This window comes from Antennarius striatus, chromosome 5 (genome assembly GCF_040054535.1).
Source record: "Antennarius striatus isolate MH-2024 chromosome 5, ASM4005453v1, whole genome shotgun sequence".
Lineage (NCBI taxonomy): Eukaryota > Metazoa > Chordata > Actinopteri > Lophiiformes > Antennariidae > Antennarius > Antennarius striatus.
In genome coordinates, this window is record NC_090780.1 from 9,139,690 (window position 1) to 9,160,446 (window position 20,757).

The window sequence follows — 20,757 nt, forward strand, 5'->3', positions numbered from 1 at the left end:
CACTGAGGATCAAATGAAGAGTTTCTTGCATGGAATATCAGATAGGTAGTCTGGAAATTTATAAAATAACATAATCAAATGGAAAATATCAACTTGATTCTTATAATAATAGAATGCCACTGTTTTTAAGCTTTTTCTGAAGTGTCCATTCAGAAAAAGCTTGGAAAAGAATAGCAGTGCTCAAACAAAACCACCAAAACTTTAACAATAAAAGGGGGTTTGTGCAAGTATGTGTGTCAGTGACTGTGTTTTATCTAAACAAACAAAGAGTACTTCAGTGTGCAGCAGACGTAATTCTGTTTCGCAGATGTAGAGCAGAGGATATTATAAAGATCGTCGCCAATCACCATCTTTCGCTATTAGTTTTGTTTTGTTGTGGTTCCTGTTAGAAACAAAAGGCCCATGTTCCTTCTCTTCAAGAAGTCTCTAAACCACTGGCCTCTTTAGAATGAGTGCCTTTGATCTAACATCCAAGAGCCATTAAAAAGAGTAAATATCCCTGCTTTTGTCTTAAAACCAAGAAAATTGCGCTGAGAATGTGCTAAAAAAATTAAAAGCTATAATTTAGAAATCACTACAATCCTTACAAGGAAAAACATTTCAATCTGTCCTTGAAGTTGGATCTCGAGTGCCACCCAGTCTAAGGTTGATGTCAAATACAGGTTTGCTAGAAGGATGGGTGGAGCACACTGCAAGATCTTCCAAACATCACCAAAATTAGTATGAGGGATAATGCTGAGTATTAAGCATTTAACCATTAAATATACAGCATAGACTTCTTCTCTGCTATTTCAGTAAGTGTGTACAGTAATTACTGTATATTCAGGGTCATAGCTGTTTGACTCACACTTGTGATTTATGTTGGTCACAGGCAACCCAGAGGCAGCCCTGTGTGTGTGTGTGTGTGTGTGTGTGTGTGTGTGTGTGTGTGTGTGTGTGTGTGTGTGTGTGTGTGTGTCTGCGTTCAGAATTAATCTTGTGGCACTTATTTAAAGTTGTGTAAATTGCTGCATTATCAATATATGAACTATTATAATATTTTGATACCTTCTGATGACAACAGCTGACTGCACAACACTTAGTGTTACTCCCTAAAGTTTTGTGAGTGCTGCAGTCAATGTTTCTGTAATTGCTTTTGTCAATTTCAGCCTTGGAGAGCAGGTCTTTATTTTTATGTAGAACCCCTTTATGTTTAGAAATGACACCACATTGTCACACTCACAGGAGGCTGAACAGATCTAGAAGTGGTCAGATACTGGATCCACCAACGGAATTTACTGATCTCTAAGCCATTGTGGGATAAAGACAGCAGAGCCAGTAACAGCTATGACTCCCACTGTGTTGATGAAACAGAGAACAGATTATGAGTTCAAAGAATGGTCCAAGGACATCTCACTCCAGCTGTTCAGCTGAAAATATGACTTTGGAGAGAAGACATGCAACCAAAATCTGAAGAGTTAAGAAGCTATGTATGATGATATGATTGATGCAGGAGTGAGAAGGTTATAAAAGAGCAGAAAAATCACGCTGAGTTCTTTCCAGCAATTTTTCCAAATTGTCGCAAAAAGTAGTTCTAACTGTTCCAACAGCTAAATTGTTGTTTTCTTTGTACTTCTATCATCCTCTCACAATGTCCCCTTTTCTTGAAAACTATCCTCTCTTCCTTGCATCGCCATTTGTGAAAATGACAATTTAATCAACAGAAATGGCTATGACCTCACTATTTCTTACGGTTTTCAAAAAAAGATGTGATATCATACTAGATACAGAGAAATCTGGGCTTGCGCTAGCCATTCGCCACTTCGCCATAGGCGAAGTAAATTCCAGATTGGCTACGATGTTTTCAGACTGTGTAGCCACAGTGGCGTTCTTATTTTCACGGAAAAAAGGCTAAAACTTACAACTTTTTTGCTCGCTAGCACTGCTATTTCCGCATGCCGACGGAATTTAGCCGAAGCATGCCGACGGAAATAGCCGAAGTGACCCGAACGCTCCCGATCATTAAATATGCACTCGGGTCATGACCTCCTCTTGTCCAATGAAAAACAAAAATATTCTATTTTTACAAGCTAAACCCGCGAATTGGTGTACGACAAGGCGAGGACCATCGATCGAAAGAAATTAAGAATCCAGTGTTATATAGTGGAGTTTATGTAAAAATACTAATTAATCAACAAATGGTGAATGCTGAGGAGGGGGTAGGAGTGGTGACAGACCGATCAGAAGGTAAATGAAAGATATTATCAATACTTTTTTGTAGTCTTAGACTTTTGATCCCTCTAGACCGGTAGGAATAACCATCGATGCATGTAAATGTGTATTCACCTCGCTTGCTATAATAGCAAGTAAAACTTAACAAGTAAACATTGAGTAATATTTTGTATGACTGTATCTTCACATAGTGAATCCAAGTTTTCAATTGTTGAATCTCACATTTATACCTGCATAAAGTAGGATAGAAGTAAAGATAGTTAAGTTTGAACTATTGACTTTAGTGTATTTTTCTAGGTAAACTGAACAGAAGATTTTGCCCTCAGAATGCACTAGAATGCAGGACAACAACCCCACTCTCTAAAAAATTTCCCGGGGGAGGCCCCCCGGAGCCCCCCTTTGGGGGGGTATCCCCCCCACACACACTCCATGACAAGTGTGGTTTTACACCCCCCAGCAATTGAAAACTTGCATTCACTATGTGAAAATACAGGCATACAAATGTATTACTCAATGTTTACTTGTAACATTTGTGTGTTCCATAAATCTATGTGTGTACGACATTTTTCATTATGGCATGTGATTGTAGCCCCCCGCGACTTTATGAATAGCTCTACATACTGTGTTCTTCCCGAGGTTTTCGGCATCGCTAACAGAATACATAAAAGTACCTATGAATGAATGAATCAATCCATGATTCACTTAAACAAATTATTGATTAATGTCATTTTATCTGTGGCTTGCTTGTAACCCATCCAACGAGGGATTTAAGGACATCATAATAATTACGAACACCACTAAGAAATATATTAACTGTGGCAAAAAACCTCAGTGCAATGCACACTTTCTGTGGGACTGTCAGCGCGTGGTTGCGGTTCTTTACATTGTTGATGTAAGGCTCCAGCAGCTGACAGATGTAATGTAACCCCTCTCCCCAAAACCTGTACCTTTCGTACAGTTCAGGCAATTCGAACGGATTACAGCGATCTCTAAATATTCTCTCGAGCCTGAGCGCTCTTTGCACAAGCTGTGCACCAAGATCCACCGGGTTCTCATAAAACGGACAACCCATTTTCCAAGAGAACTGATTGGTCAGTAGGTTGAGCTGTTATAGCTGCTGAGCTCTTAGCCTGAACTTATCCTGCTCGGGAGCAGGTTAGGTGTTCAGCATAGGTTACCGTGACAACATAGCCCGATAGAAAGTCAGCCACCTTTATGGTACCGAAAAGCCAGGGTTAAGCCTGAAGTTACCTAGCTAAACCATAATCCAGCTTTATGGTACAGGCTTCTGGAAATGCATTCACTTTGTTGTTGTTGACTTGCGTGTCATCTCCACAGATTACTGGTTCACTCAACCACCTCCTGGCCTGGTTAGCTAAGTGACAGTTGCTAAAACAGCCCGGCTAGTTGGTTAACTGGTTTTGTTGACTAGCAGGAGCACTGGTTTTCCTACTCCTCCTGAATTATTGTGGAAACAGGTTCAATGCATTGTCTTTAGACAAAGAGGCTTTCATGGCCCACAACAAAAAGTGACATCAGCAAAGAGGAGAAAACAAAAGCACTACAGGGGGCGAGCAGGCAGAGGAGGATGGAAGGATATCTCTCATGCCATTTTACTCCAAAGTGCAAGGAAGCACATATTCAGCTCATTCAATCAAATGCATTATGGGAACTAGATGTTGGTGTGGAAGTGCAATACAATGATGAACCAATGATGCAAAATTGTCCTGTATGTGTATTCGCTAATAAATTCTTAAGTTGATCAATCATCTTGCGCCTTTGAAAATGTTTTTATTATGAACTCAGAGAAATTGTTTTCTAAGCATGAAATGGTTTCAACAAAACGCATTTTTCATGTCTCTTTCCAAAATTCAGAACATCATTTGACCTCATTTGTAGAGCTCAAATGAAGGCTCAAATAACAGTTATTTCTGCAAAGACAGACATCATAAGAAAAAAATAGAAGAGCAAATAAAAGCAGACAAGATAAATATAAGAGCAGAGATCTGTAAGACAGAAAGAGACACACAAACAGGTGTGACAGTCAACCACCCCACCCTAATTCCAATGAAAGCAGGGTGAAGTAAACAAACAACCTATTTAAAGTGCACTACTAAAGTGTATTTTGTGTAGTTAGTCTTATTTGGCAGTATATTTTTTGGCGCAAACACACACAAAGACCCATATTGTATTGTGCCAGAAAACAGGGCAAAGACTTATGACAGAACATGTTGTTTCACTTTATCAGCATGTACTGTCCTCAAAATCATACAAATCGTTTGTTCACAGTGACCCAGCACAAAAATCCATAAAACTGAAGTTTACGCTTCCAAATTCCAGTTCCACTGGAACAAATTGTGTAGTTTGAACTTACTCTCTTCTTCGTTCGCATGAACAAATGATGCTGCTCTTGACAGAACATCCAGTGGTGTCTCCATGCTTGGATGTCTGTGGGACAGAGAGGAGTTCAAAGTTTGTGAAAACACAATGGAGAACAAGGACATGTTAGACCGATGTCTGAAAGCTCCTGATTCAAGATCTCACATGCCTGTCATGATGATCAATGAAAAAAAAACATGTTATTACCACAGCACAGTAACATTTTATGGCAGACACCACAAAGACAGTTTTTCCTTGGTAGAACGCATGATATCAATACACTGTTCAGAAATTTTATTTTCAGTGTCCATTTATACAAATCATTTTCCTCAGCCAATTAAAAGAACTACATTAGAATTATAGAATCATATTCATTCATTCATCATTCATCGTGTTCCACTTTATAATAATAATAATAATAATAATGATAATAATACAGACTTTATTAATCCCTCATGGGGATATTCTCTTTACACTCTACACTCTCACACAACTACATATATGTGTTAATTACAGCACATGGTTACAGGCCCCTGAAAAAGGCACAGCACACTAGGGGCCTGTAGGTGTGCAATTAGTAATACAGTATAGGAGTACATTTAGAGGTACAGGGGAGGCGGATTGATGGGTCACGTGAGGAAATCGCGCCCCAATGAGCATCTTGTAGGGGGGACGGCACCTTGCTCAGGCGCCTCGGCAACCCTTATCCGCCGCAGCGGGTCACGGGAGCTGGAGCCTATTATGTATTATAATTTCTATGAAGCCAAAGATTATAAGAAAAGAAGCTTGAACCTGTATATTTTGTGCAAAATGATGATTGATATGTTTATGACATTATTGAAACGGTCAACAGTCACCAACTACTTTTCTGTCAATCACAGTGCAATGTGTATGTACTGTAATAAGACTCTTGAAGAGGCCCCTCTGAGTGCTTTTGATCCTTTACCATGTAGAACTTTTTACAGAAAATTTACAGTAATACCTGAAAAGTATTTCTTACTATTTTTATAGTAATATATATATTTATTTATTTTTCAATATTGTACGTGTGCAAAGTTATCACTCAATAACTGTTGTAGTGGTATAGTGTTAGTCTATTTAAATTCAAACACATATTTGCTTAAATTAATGATAATTTAAATGCATTTACTACTGTAATACTACTGTAGTACATGGATTGTACTTACATAAGAATAAAAAAGATTTATTAATTTGTTTGGACAGGGATGATGCTATTATTCTCCAAAAATTCTGATACTTTGAGGGAGGAAAAAATGGGTGATGTATTGGTAAATGTATGTGCATGTTTCCTTGTGTTATTTTTTTATTTCCCACACTTTTCTTTCACCTTCCCATGATGCTTTGCAATTTACATTGAAGTCCACAGTATTGCCCTGTTAGCAATAGCAGTGCTGGAAAGCCCTGCATGAAGTCTAGAAGTCTCACAACATGCCACTGTATAATTTAATCATAACTTAACGGCGTTTTACAGCGTGACTAGATTTTGCTGATAATACTTAACATGTGATTGCAGGACATCTTGTATCATTTCAAAATGGCATAATAATTGTTTTAAAGGGAAAAACATCCTTTACTGTCATCATCCGCAAGTTTGTTTTCTAATTTATGATGTCCTGGTAATATTTGGACTTTAGTCTTACAAAGGTTGAGTATTTGGGGGGTTTTGCCTGCAGTGTCGAGTCATCTGTCTAACTGGGCTATGCAAGGAATTTCTGGATAAAAACAAAAAGTCACTCTCTTCGCGCTTTCTGCATTCTTAAAATACCATTCTTTGGGGAGGAAAGCATTACGAGATCGCAATTACTAGCAACAATATTTTCACACTTTGGCATCACGCTGCGTAAACATTCGAACGTGTTATTATGTCGCTCCTCACGACACAACATACTATGTGGTGCGCGTCACGGAATACGCATTGTAACGCATTCGCCCCGGGCAAAACTGAAACTAATTAGATTGGTAGCAAGTGTGTTCGGGTATTTTCCCGTCATTAGTGACATGTTTTCTTCAGGTTTCATTCGGACACTTTTCCAGTCAAAATACAGTTGTGGCTTTGGCTCCTAGTTGGCCTGTCGCTATATGATATTAGAGCTGGCTTTCACTCCCAACAGAGACGCGTTACAAGCGAGCATATGGCTGCAGAAGGGTTCCTGACGTGACAAAGTTTGGGAACCCGCCAGTGTCGCTTCATATCGGGATAAAACGAGCCGTCGCTTTCTTGAAATTGTTCTCAACAACAGTTTCCATTCACATCCTGAACATTTCACATGAAACGGACTTGCCACCGCAAAACCCGTCAACAGGATCAGTCACAAACTTCAGCAGCACCTACCTCCTCCAAGAGCCACTTTGGTATCTTCCAGTATGATAGTGTTTACAGGCGAAAATAAAAATACAGAAATTTATATTCCACGGAGATTCAAAACAACAGCCGTAGTTCACTTTCCTCCTTCTTGTGCGAGGAGAGACGACAGCAGCAGGTTTGTCGGGGCAAACTTGGTTGTAAGCGAAACGAGGAAGAGGAGACGGAGGAGGAGGGGAAGAGGGGAGGAGGGAGGGAGGGAGGGAGGGCAGGAATGCCTGGAATGATGGAATTCAGTTCCTAGCAGGTGGTGAAAGTGAAGCGCGCTGATTGGTGGAGGACTGGAGCGATGACATCAGCATACATAATGAGAATATTGCGTCACATCCTCTGAAGGTTAAACTGTTGTCACAGTGCTTATTACAGGGCAAACTCAGGTGAAGAAACACTCACATGTCCAGATGATTAAAGACAGCTGCCACCCCCCCGCTCCTTCAAAATATGTTTTTCAGGGGACTTAACCGAACTGGGCTAGAGCCCCCGCGACTCATTGTTTTCGTAAACCTTACGTGTATGTTAGATGTGCATGAGACGAACAACATAAAACACTATCAGCACATTATGTTTACCACTGTGGCACCGATGTAGCAGACAACTAAAGTTGCAATACCAAAGAGATAATGACTTTATGAAAATATTACTGTCAAAATATAACCATACTGTGAACTTTGTCAACATTATTTTTTTTATTTTTTTTAATGTCCCCTTTTTGCTGCAATTAATCATTAGAACATTTTAATTTTTAGTAGATACCGGTATATAAAATATGATTATGTTAAGCCTCAAACTGAGCCAACAACACGTTAGTGTCAGAGTCTGGTAGGCACCACACATTTTTGTAATTTGTCCAGTTTCTACATTTTCCAGACTTGTACATGGATTATACTGGCTATAGTTGGAAGTATTCTAATTCGTTCTCATTAAATATTAAAGTAATGTGCCCATTTAATTCAGGCTCTCTCTCTCTCTCTCTCTCATTTATAAAACATAAAATTTATCAGAAATTGCTGTATTTAAATAAATAAACCAGTTGTAATTACAGGTTATAACCAGCAGTGTAAGCGAAGTGAGTCTGTCACACTTTTAGATTTGGTCTTCACCAAACCTAAAAATAGAAGAACAGGAAGCAAAAATTATGATAATAATGGAAACATTTTCAGTTTTAGATGTCGCCATGTTCTTTTGTAAAATAGTTAATGGCTCATAATTATTAACTTTGTATAAGTAGGTAAGCCTGTCGTTATTACAGTTATTACAGCATTTATGCCCCAACTCAACTTTTAACTTCAGTCACTGATATTTAAAACAGAATATATTATGAAGTTGAATAATGGTCCAGCTACGCTATGGAGTTCATTACATCACATATTTTTCAGACTTGATTTTGTTTAATTGTATGTTTGTTTATTCTAACAGAAATAGAAAAGACCATCAATCATGTTGTAATAAAATGTTTAATAAATCCATTTCTTAGAAGTGAATTTCAGCATATTTTGTGGGGAAACAGTCAAGGCATTTTCCCATCAACGACAACCATTTGTCAATATGACAAGCTCATAGCAATGGGGTGACACAGGTTTACACATGGTAAGAATGAGGAGCATTTTCACAAGTCAATGTTTGGATCAGTGAGTACTCACATAAATAAGCATTCAAAATGTGAAATGGAAAGACATGAGAGATTTGAGATTTTGTATGTGTGTTTGTTTGTGTGTGTGTGTAACCTGTAAAACATGTTAAACCAGCCCAACTGAACACAGCTGAACAGTCAGCAGTTCAGCAGTTACCATAATTACACTCTTTGCAGTACCACAAAATATCAGGTACGATTGCAATACTTCTTCTTCTACACTTCTTCTACACTTCTTGTACAACTGCGTGATAAAGGGCAGCTGTGTAGGAACTAAGTGATCCCCCTTCACAATCACTTTGCAATGACACAACCAGTGGTGAACGTGTAATTCTTAGTATCCCAACTGTTTAAGGGTAAAGTTGAATGTAGATGTATATAAATTCTCTGAACGACAGTTGCACAGGACAACACGCTTCCGGTAGACCAAACCAGATCAGGACATCTGTGAGACAGATGGCTTTCGTCTCCAACCCCTCCACATCTTAACCAGTTTCTTGGAACTGTAAGACACAGTCTTCCACAAACCTGGGGAGATTCGGGACACACATTAACAAACAAACTAGAAGAACACCCTTCAATATTATTGATAGTAAACAGAAGTGTATAAATGCCCCAAAATGACAAAAAGAAGGAAAAAGCATGTTAATTTATTCTTGTACAGGACCTGAGGCACCAAACTAGCAAAATAGTAACCGGTCAACACATACAGGGTTTTTTTAAGACATCAATCAAAGAAGAGAAAGGAGCCTACCTGCTGTAGCAATGCCTTTGATGCTCTGTGTTATACTGGAGGATTTCACGATAGATGAAATACCTGAGGGGGAACAGGGGCATCCAATTATAAATTTAATGATATGTCACCATTCTGCAATATGATCTTAAGGCTGCTACCTACAGCTAGTAGCCATAAAACCTTCTCACATAAATGGAAGGAGTAAGGATTCATTGTCTGTGTGAATTAATTGAATTGTCTATCATTTTGTGCATTAAAAAAAATTATATGTGTATATATATATATATATATATATATATATATATATATATATATATATATATATATATATATATATATATATATATATATATATATATATATATATATATATTGGTAGAAGGATGCTGAGCTTTGAACTGCCAGCAGGAGGCCTAGAGTAAGACCAAAGAGGAGGTTTATGGAAGTAATGAGGGAGGACATGAAGGTAGTTGGTGTGAGAGAAGAGGATGCAGAAGACAGGGTTAGATGGAGGCAATTGATTCGCTGTGGCGACCCCTGAAGGAAAAGCCGAAAGGAAAAGTATGTGTGTGTGTGTGTGTGTGTATATATATATATATATATATATAATCTCCCCACCTACATATTTGAATAAGCTCACTTGAAAAAATCTTACACTGTCACGCTGTCATCATTTCCACCCACTACCTGTCAATCAACTGCCAAACCAATCACAGCGCATCTGCCAGAAGGAATCACGTGAACAATGTGGCGTAAGGCATCTGCTATATTAGGAGAAGAAATAACTATGCATGGACTTCCCAGTTAACATAATTTTACAGTATCATAACTGTTCCAACAACTTTAGTGTTTTTGAGCAGAGAGTCCAAACAGCAGGAACTACACAGAAAACGGCAACAAATTCTGAACGAAACTCTGACTGAAAGAGAGGAAAGGATTGCATCAAAAAGAGAAGTACTACTTAGCCAGAGGCACTGAATGCCAAGCACAAATGGAAAATTGCCAATAAAAAGAAAGATGGGGTATACGAAAGTATGCTATACATTCAGTGGGTTACAGCCAATCAACCAATAAGCATTTTACCATTTTTATTTACTATCTATCTTGCTCCATAGAAAAAAGGTAGCTATTTATTCTTTTCATATGTTTGGTATGATGTCTGATATTATTGTTTTATCGTGGAATTTCCTCGGGTTCCCGCTAGTATATATATATATATATATATATATATATATATATATATATACACACACACACACTAGTTGCTGTGTGTTAGGCTGTTAGCTTGCTAAAAGAAGCTACTTGAAGACATCCCTTTGAGCTCTGGGAAATTGTGATTAATCTTATTCACCTTTTTGTTAAACAATTTTAGACTCAAACAACAATTAACTGAGAGTAAGTAGATAAATGGCTATTGAAAATGATTAGCTGCAGCCTTAATTGATTAATGCTTACATAGGGTTAGAGACTATTAGAGACTATTGTCTCCAATCAATCTAGTGTTACATCTTCCCAACTATATATTTGAATAAGCTCACTTGAGAAACCTCACAGTGTCATGCTTTTTAACTCCACCCACTATCTGTCAATCAAGCGCCCAACCAATCACGGTGCATCTGCCAGAAGGAATCACGTGAACGAGAGCTCCTGAGAGCACAAAATATACTCTATTTTCTGTTTAATGTCCATTCACATGTAATGCAAACACTATGTTTTAGTGTACAGGCGTCTGCCCGGAAGTTCGGGACGCTAGCCAAGTTAACTCCTGTCTTCACATTTGTCCATGTCTCTCACTTACGGAGCCGTTTTAGCTTTGTCAAATACAGTGGTTTATATTCTTTGATTATGACAGACCTCAGGTTGCTGTGTGGGGAACCCCAATGTTTTATTCACCAGGATCGAACTCACAAAGCCGGCGTCTATCCAGATGACCGGACCGTAACACCAAAGCGGCCTTCGTCTTCGCGTTTGTCCGTCCCACACACAAGGAGCCATTACGGCTTTGTCGGACACCGCGGTTTGTTTACTTGTGACGGCGAAGAAAAATAAAGAAAACAAAGTCTGATATTATTGTTTTATCATGGAATTTCCACAGTTTCCCGCTAGTAATCATTTATTTTTATAGTTAAGAAAGATTAAAGGGAAAGATTAAAGGGAAGATTTGATGATATGAGGAAGGAAATGAGGAGGAAAATAAAAATGGAAGAGAGGAAATAAAGAAATAAGGTAATAAAGAAATAAAGAAAATATAGAAGAAAATTAGGTAATAAGGATGGAAACAAAGATGCAAGGAAAAAAGTGAGGGAGGAAATACTAAAGTGAGGAGGGAAATACAAAAGTAGGAAATGAGAAGATGAAATGAGGATGGAAATGAGGAAGCGCAGAATAAGGATGTGAAGATATGAGGAAATGTGGGCAGTAAGAAAATGAGTAGGGTGGAAAATATGGAAAGAAGGAAGCGAAGAAATGCAAAAATGAAGAAAATGTAGAAAAAAGGTGGAAGCAAAGAAGTGAAGAAATAAAGAAAGAAAGATCTTTATTCGTCACTATACAGATGGTACAACAAAAATGGAAGGTCAGATGGAGAGCTGGTCCAGAGCAGCTGCACCCTGGGTGCGCCACCACTACGGGCCAACATGACCTAATATTCCTTAAAAGCATGTTATTCCTGATGATGGGGGGAAACTGGACAACCCGGAGAAAATCCATTCAGACACGGAGAGAACGCGGAAACTCTTTGTGGAATTTCCATGGGTTCCCGCTAGTAATCATTTATTGTTTACTAGCAATAAAGCCATGTTGTTCACATGGGTCCAAATGCTGGGGTTTGAACCCTTAACCTTTTGCTGTGAGGCAGCAGTGCTAACCACTACACCACTGTGCATAGTGGTTAGAAAGTAAAGAAGAAAACAAGTAAGAAATACTTGAGAAAGGAAGTTAGGGAATAAGGGAAGAAAAGTGGAAGAAACTGAAAGGAAATAGGAATATGAGGAAATGAGGATATAAATTGAAAAAATTAGGAAGAAAATGGGGAAATAAAGAGCCGTCAACATGCAAAGAATATATCTAAAATAGGTCATTCTATTTCCCTCCACACATCCATTGGTCTGAACCTTGTTGTATGAAAGATCCACAGTCTGGGTCCTGAGCAACCTGAAGCAGGATCTCCTCCACGTCTCGATTTTTTCCTGGAGGATCAACCAGCTTTGTGATCTTCTGCTGCAGGGTTCGAGGCAAGGCCATCAGCTGAACAAATTGGCCCTCTGGGCTTTTGTCAACCTGCAGGCACAGAATAAATAGATAACAATACAAACAGCAGACTGAACAGGACTACCCGGAACACAACTCCGGTTTTATCCGAGTGTTCAGGCAACAAATAAATTGAGTGCAATGTTTTTAGGAATATAATGTGTTGATGCATTCCCTCCCAGTATTTACACCGATCAGCCACAACATTACGACCACTGGCAGGTGTTGTGATCAAATTAGTTGCCATGGCACATGTTAGTGGGTGGGATATATCAGGCAGAGAGTGATCACTTTTTCCTCAAATTAGAAGCATAAAAAATGGGCAAGAAGGACTTAAATAGGTTTGACAAGGCCAAATTGTGACTTGATGACCAAAACGGCAGCTCTTGTGAAGTCTTGTGTGGTCTGTAGTGGTAGTCAGTTAAAAGCTGTGAACCGGCAACACAGTCATGACAGGCCAGAGTTCATTGATGCATGTGGGGAGCAAGGGACGGCTACTGTAGCTGAAGAAATTAATGCAGGTTTTGATTTAGATACACTACTCACAAAAAGTTAGTGGTATTTGGCTTCTGGGTGAGATTTCAGGATGAATCTAAAATGAAAAATAGCCTTTATAGGTGAACTTAATATGACCTTATCTAAACTTCTGAACACACTTGTCTAATGGCCCATTGTTCAGTACTTTTTTTGCCATTTTCTGTTCTCGAACAAGCTTAATGAGCTTAATGACAAAACAACGGGTATTTAATCCATGAATCGACCAATACATTTCCTGGATCAACACTACCTTGTGATTGTGAGGCTTCGAACAGGATGTTCTCAGACGGAAGGGGCCACTGAGCTTAGAGTGCCATCAGTAGGCTGCAGCAGAGACACAGCCTTTTCAACTAACAAAGACATAGAAGTGGAGGGTCTTTTGCCACATCCCACTGGATGATGAAGGACACAGAACTCCAGACACAATAAAAGGAGGTGAGAGTCACATCAGAGCATTTGAAACTAATAACCTCAGCATGGACCGCATGCTAGACCATCTGCAAGGGTATGTGACCACAACACCAGTCAAGTGTCATCATTTTGCATGGACAAGGGAGCACATATACTGGATGAGGGACGGGTGTAAACAACACAGGCCTAACTTCTTCTCATGCACGACAATGCTCCAGCTAATCAATGTTGCATCTTTAGGGAACAGCCGTTGGAGACTGGGGTACCGTGAATGGGCCTGCACTTTCTTCAGACCTGAATCCCCTACTAAACTTCTGCGATCGGCTGAGTAGAATGGGTAGATGAGCCTCACAACTTGAGAAAAAAAGAAAAAGGCGGCCTGGTCCAATGAATCACATTTTCTTTTACATCTTGTGGATGGCCAAGTGCATGTGTAATGCTGGGACGTGTTATAAAAAGAAGACAAGCTGAGGAGGCAGTTTGAAGCTTTTGGGCAATATTCTGCTGGGATACCTTGGGTCCTGCCATCCATGTGGATTTTACTTTATCATAGAACACCTACATGGTCATTGTTGGACACCATGTAAACTTTCTGTAGAAAAAGGCAGTGACCTCTTTCAACAGGATAATGTATCCTGTCACATAACTGAAGTTCTTGCGTGATAAAATTGAGGTGACATTATCTCCACATTCCCCAGATCTCAACCAAATCAACCATCTGTGGAATAAACAAGCTAAACAAGCACGTCAAATTTATGGAGACCCCACCTCGCAAATTAGAGTTAAAGGATCTACAGCAAGATACAACAGCAGACCTCCAGAGATCTAGCGAAGTCAATGCCTCAAAAGGTTATGGCTGTTTTGGTGATGAAACGGGGGACCTATGTGATACTAGGCGGGTGGTCATCATGTTATGGCTGATTAGTGTATTACTTACTTGAAATGTGCAAATAGAATATCCTGCTGGAATACATTTCTATTTATAAATTATATTGTTCAACAGATAATCAGGTAAGTATTGTTCAGAACAAATGACTTGTGACAAAATGAGTAGAAATCTCAATGCGCCAATCAGCAACATTCTGAAAATTTGTTAATTTACACCCTAGAGACTGGAGAAGGTGTATCATTTCCACAGCATAGCCGGGCTTTGCTGGTGCATGTGGCATCATGGTCATCATTTGAAAACTGCATTAAGTCAGACTGAATAGGAGATAGCAATGGTGCATGTGAGTGGAGTGGTAAATTGTGTCATGCAGACAGGCCTGTTATTCAAGAAAGCTGAAGACAATTCTTTGCTTCCTGCACCCAAGACAATAATAAGTTATGTCACACACTTCTAGTATCTAGTAGAGCAAAAACATGTCTTAAAAAGTGGTCAATCCTGTCCCATCTATGACCATCCATTATCAATGAACGGGCTTACTCGTCATTGTCTCTTAATTAGGTGTTTTCTGAATATTATATAACTTTTCCTTTTATTTTGTCACCCTTGTTCCACTTGTTTGGTACTTTGTATAGTTTAAAGGTGGTGCAGTTAATAGAAATTATGGCAGTCTGCATATTGGAAATTTTTCTGCAGCCCTTTTATGCTAATGTTCAATGTATTCCATTAAAAGTTAAGGCTCAGGGGTATTTAATCATATTAGTTGAGTCTCAATTCATCCAGAAATATGCATTTCATATGTACCCTCAAGTCTGCTTTTAATAACACAAGTGAAGAGTACTGTAATTCTAATCACTGATACCAAAGAATTTTTTTTATTTTGCAAAATTGTGGTTCAAAGTAAGGCTGCAATGCTATGAGATTTTCAAAGAATTGTTACGGTCTAAGAAAATACAACAGTATCACGGTATAACGTAAGAGGCGGTTCGCTACTGTTATTAGTAGCCAGGGTAATCAATGTACTTACAATGGCAAATTAAGGATTCAAAGCAAGGGTTTTTTTGGTTGTACAAAGGCACTGTAATAGAGTTTGATGAAATCATCAATCACATTTTAGTAGAAGTAAGTTTAAAAAGCTCACTTCTGAGAATAAATTAAATAGGAAGGATGTAAGTAAGAGGAATAAAAGAGAATAGAGCAACGGGATCTTTGAAAACAAAATCTATGTAAAACAGTATTGAACGTACAGCTCATTGAAACAACAGACAAAATAGATGCCGCTGTGGGAGAGCTGATGTTTACAAAGATTGGTGAAGTGGTTGGATGTGTTCCTGCCTTTAGTGAGACTTAACTCACATTTTTTTTGACTATATTTATTCAAAGATGACTCCTTGTTGGTATTTTAGATATCCGTTTTTCAGTCTCTGCAATTTCCCCTGTTGGAGGCGTGTCGATGGCTCCCACTGCACCGTCTGACAGGCAGCTGATGAGCAGCAGGGTTCCGTGTTTAGGGTTTTATTTATTGCATTTGTAATAAGTCACTGCAAGTGCTATGATGACCATCAAAGGTCATGCATGCTACATGCTGGTACACTCTGACTCTATCGAATTCTCATGCAGGGGACAGAAAAGGATCTCAGACTAAATTAATTTGTTATGTGTGCAATGCTACTTACTTAATTATATTGTGTTTAGACTTTCAGACTGATTAAATGCTACAATGTCACCCTAAGCTATCAACACATTATACATAGGCAGACTGAAACCACTCTGGTGAAAGTGTAGCTGAGTGAAAAAAGGAAGGCAGCTAATATTTAACATTACAGTCTCACATTAGCTATATGATGAAAAGCATGGCCACATTTCCCATTACACAACGCGAGTTAAAACATCCGGGTGCACTCTATGGAGATAAAAGTGAAGGTATTTGAAACTAAAACAGTGAACACATCTCTTATTTATCCTTAAACTGAAACAATGTGTTTATTTCATTACAGTTTTAGAAAGAGCAGACAGAAATGCATTACGACACATTTGTCAAACTCAAGGCCCGGAGGCCGGATCCGACCCACAAGTGAATTATCTATGGCCCCTTAGATGATATTTAATTGCTATTAGAACTGGCCACAGTTGCCGGTGTTTAGCCGCTGGTGTTTTGCACACACCAACACTACATTCCCCACAATGCAACGGCAGCCTCCAAAGTCACTTCAGCAAGCGGGCCTCAGCGTGATTATTCGTCAGCAGTCAGAGCAGAGGTTAACTTTCAGCTACCCCTAACCTCAAAAATGGCTTAACAAAAGGTGAGCGGTGAGAGCAGTGGGTTTCAAGCCAGGTGGAAGTCAGAGTACATGTTCATGGAGGTAAAAAGCAAACCTGTGTGTCTTTTGTGTGGAGAACGTTTGGCTGTAGTGAAAGGATACAACCTAAGAAAACCCCATCAAAAGTCTCAGAAACACACAGACAAAGATGTCATTTTACTTTAAAGGAAGTTCGTTTTTGTCTGTGTACCTGATGAAAAATTATTTAGCTTGAAATTACTTAGAGCCATCAGAAAAAATTGCATTATTCATTTAATCATTAAATAATATACACTCTTGGTTCAATGGCTATGTGCAATCATTTCAATACTTTTTAATAAACACTGAACCAGTCTGGCCCTCGGCTTGAAGCACATTTGTCTTTTTGGTCCTCTGTATATTTGACTTTGACATTCCAGCATTACACAGTGCAATAATTATTTTAACAGTTAATCCGAGGCTCACATACATGACATACATAAGAGTAGATTGACTGCCTGTGGTTGAACCACTGTACTGCATACACTGTACAATCGTGTTGTCCTCTTATTGAGTGAGATCTGAGTCATTTCTGTGTATATGCTGTGTGTATTTTACCTCCAGTTTTCCGAGCTGAGGTTTGTAGACTACTTGAGGACAGTCCCTAAGGATGTTGCTGTAGACGATCCGGAAGTGCTGAATGTTGTCTTTGACAATATTGGTGATCTTGGATTTATCCTCTCCAATCACCATTCGAAAATCACCTTCAGAGAAACAGAACATATTTTACCTGAACTACTTTTACCACATCTATTTACCAGCCTTTGCTTTGGTTATGTTATGTTATGTTATGTTATGTTATGTTATGTTATGTTATGTTTTGTTATGTTATGTCATATAACACCACAAATTTGGAGACACAAAATCTTCCTGTTTGAAATTTCAGATAGTGTTATAACACTCAGCAACTAATAATTCACCTTATCACCATAACATCACATTACTCTTTGCTTCTTTAGCTCAGAGAGTACCCGATACAAACCTGGGTATCAAATTATTTGTGTATAAAGATTTTTACTGTTTGTACAACATTAAAGAGACCATTAACTTAGCTCTATCAAATTCACATGATTAGATCTCAACAAATCAATCAGATTAGTTTTAGTCTTAAGTAGGGTTATGGGATATTGAAAAACATGACTTTATGATTTTTTTTTATTTTTTAAGATACAAATAAATATGATTATTAAATTATTTGAAATCCATTTGAACTTCAAATAGATTCATGGTTGTTGTTGTGTTTCACAGAGTACCTACCAGCATAAGAAAGACCAGCTATCTGGAGGAAAAGGTCTTCTTCACTGAAGCTCTCAGGCAGCATGAGGAAGGAGGCTGTCACAGCACTTTTCAGATTGGCCACCAGAGCGGCACGGAGCTTTCCATTCTCACTCTGTATCAGCATTTTCACCTGCAAAAAAAAAAATACACAAAAACATTGTTGTATACATAAGACGGGACGCGTTTGTGCACATTCCTTTTAAGGAAAAACACTTTTAAAATTAAAAATATTTAATTTAACAGGCACTAATATTGACCAAATGCACAACAGTGAAAAATGCATGTTAATGTTCATCACTGAATATATTTTAACTAACGTTAACAAAGATTTGTCTGACAATATATTGTCCGATTATTAAAAGCACAATGACATTTTTACAGTCCCAATTTCCATCTGATCAAGCTGATACTGACTGGTTTATGAAGGCGTCCAGCAACATACATTGTCTTCCAATGCATCAGATCATCTATCAGGGACTCTGTGCTTATCACACCATATTTGATTATCTGTCAAGAAGAAGAAAGGAAGATTAAGTTTGTGTTTAATAACATCTGACCAAATAAAACTTATAAAACAATATCTTGAATTTGCATTTATTTTTATAATTATTTAAATACTTTAAATCCATCTTAATACACAGAATTTCTTTGTTTCATCCAACAGAAATAGTTGATCAAAAGAAATACTAAAATCAGAATTGCAAAATGAAAAAGAAAGAAAGCAAATACAATCTGAAAAATTATTGCTATTTACACATAAAATAAGAGGAAAAGATGAGAAGAATTTCCATTTAGGTCAAAGAATGGAAATCTTGATCAAGAGTGAAATTATTAACTTCAGAATGTTAATGTGAAAAAAGATGATGAAGCGTAAAAACTGCTTTTACCCGTCCATCCACAGGCACCAGTGTGTTGTAGTATACTGAAGCCCCATGGTCATTTTGTATGGAACTAATAGTTGTGGGACCCAGCAGCTTCAGTATGGAGTAGTGTTTGCGATTCTGCAGTAGATTCATAGTGTGCCAAGTCACTGGATCATCCACCGCAATCACAAAGTCCAGCATATTCTTCTGTATTTGTCGTAGAAAAACGTCATGAGGAACATCATCCATCATAAAATTAAATTATCATGCAGCTGCAGTCTGAAAAATATCAACTTTCAGTGAAATTCATAGTGACATCATAAATTTGTGCTGTTCAAATTAACCAAACTAAGCCAAACATAATAATAATAATAATAATAATAATAATAATAATAATAATAATAATGGATTAGATTTATATAGCGCTCTTCTGGACACTTTAAGCTGCTTTTACATTGAATCCATTATTCATTCAATCCTCATTCATACTTCGTGATGGTAAACTACGTGCAGTACGTAGCCACAGCTGCCCTGGGGCAGACTGACGGAGGCGTGGCTGCCAATGTGCGCCTGCGGCCCGTCCGACCACCACCGAAACATTCACACACCATCGAGTGCCTCATTGGAGGCAAGAAGGGTAAAGTGTCTTGCCCAAGGACACAACGACGAATGACTCGGCGGGAGCGGGAATCGAACAGCCGATCTAGAATCACTGGACGACCTGCTGCACCACTGAGCCACTGCCGCCCCAAACAAAACATTTAAACACACACGCGTAGCAAAGACTCTGTTGTTACAGGCACCACCTTTCCACGTCTGATGTAATGCATAGAACGTAATGCCACTGAAAACACTTGGATCATTACATTGAGAGATGTAAAGTGGTCATTTAGAATATTGTGATGGACATGCGTGTGTGTGTGTGTGTGTGAACCAACGTGCAAGTTTAATGTCAGCAGAATTTGGGCAAAACAGCTTCGCGCACCTCCATTTGACCTTGGTTGGTTCCGTGTTGTTTAAAAACACCTGATCCATAAGCAAAAGCTAAGCTGATGTCCTGAGGAAACTGTGACAAAATCCGTCTGTAGATCACACTGGTGTTGTTCAAAGCTAGAACAGTCATTTTAACGACAATTGTAGCTTTTCAGAGTTAGCATAAGCTTTATGAGCTAAGCACTTAATATTAAATTACTTATAAAATAAACTTCCGCCAAAATAAAGCAACATGTACATTCCAGAGCCAATGGACCAATGCCACTAAACAACAACACCCTCCGAAAATAAATAAATCTATCATTCTATCAAACTACATCCATCGGGTCAGGTTAGCTATGTGTTTGACAGGCGACTAAAATATACGTCAGAGTTGCTAGAGGCTCATGGGAAAGCGAGTCATCGATGGAGGCGCCATCGGTTTTAAAAGGAATATTATTTGTCAAGTATAGCTAACGTAGATAATTACAGGCGTGTGTTCGTGAAATGGAAATGGAACAGCCATGGAACGGCTGCATTCAAAAACAACAACTGTAAACAATAACAATAATAATCTCTTTCTTTTCCTTTCGGTTTTTCCCTGCAGGGGTCGCCACAGCGAATCAATTGCCTCCATCTAACCCTGTCTTCTGCATCCTGCTCTCTCACACCAACTAATAATAAAGTGATTTCAGGAATGTTCAGTAGATGAGCTAAGCTCCATGCAACGGCAATGAAGTAACGCTGTTTGTATTCAGGCTTCATTTCTTTGATTTCTCTCTGTCTCTCTCCAATTGTTCATTCATTCATTTTCATGTACCGCCGCTGTATCCGCCGTAGCGGGTCACAGGGAGCTGGAGCCTATCCCAGCTGGCATGGGGCG

General features: G+C 38.7%; 1 protein-coding gene across 2 annotated transcripts; it reads right to left on the minus strand.

Annotated features, from left to right (window-relative positions):
- Positions 1 to 8,408: 8,408 nt before the first annotated feature.
- tamm41 (TAM41 mitochondrial translocator assembly and maintenance homolog) lies at positions 8,409 to 20,241 on the minus strand. Of its 2 annotated transcripts, XR_011035491.1 has the most exons (9): positions 19,888 to 20,241; positions 18,927 to 19,109; positions 18,454 to 18,546; positions 18,019 to 18,169; positions 17,320 to 17,465; positions 12,453 to 12,618; positions 11,248 to 11,365; positions 9,358 to 9,420; positions 9,061 to 9,131 (listed from the first exon to the last, which is right to left on the minus strand). XR_011035491.1 is itself a non-coding variant. In XM_068316385.1 (8 exons), the coding sequence occupies exons 1-8, from the start codon at positions 20,023 to 20,025 to the stop codon at positions 9,040 to 9,042; spliced, it is 1,032 nt and encodes a 343-aa protein (XP_068172486.1). In that variant the 5' UTR covers positions 20,026 to 20,241; the 3' UTR covers positions 8,409 to 9,039. The 2 variants fall into 2 exon arrangements, 1 of the variants encoding a protein (XP_068172486.1); XM_068316385.1 differs by lacking the exon at positions 11,248 to 11,365 and having other exon boundaries at positions 8,409 to 9,131.
- Between the last annotated feature and the right edge of the window lie 516 nt (positions 20,242 to 20,757).

Coding starts and splice junctions, on each gene's coding strand:
- tamm41 (XM_068316385.1), bottom strand. CDS start 20,025: ATGACTGTTCTAGCTTTGAACAACACCAGTGTGATCTACAGACGGATT. Junction 18,547..18,926: donor TGGTGCCTGTGGATGGACGG/GTAAAAGCAGTT, acceptor TCTTCTTGACAG/ATAATCAAATATGGTGTGAT. Junction 17,466..18,018: donor AGCTGGTCTTTCTTATGCTG/GTAGGTACTCTG, acceptor GTTTCTCTGAAG/GTGATTTTCGAATGGTGATT.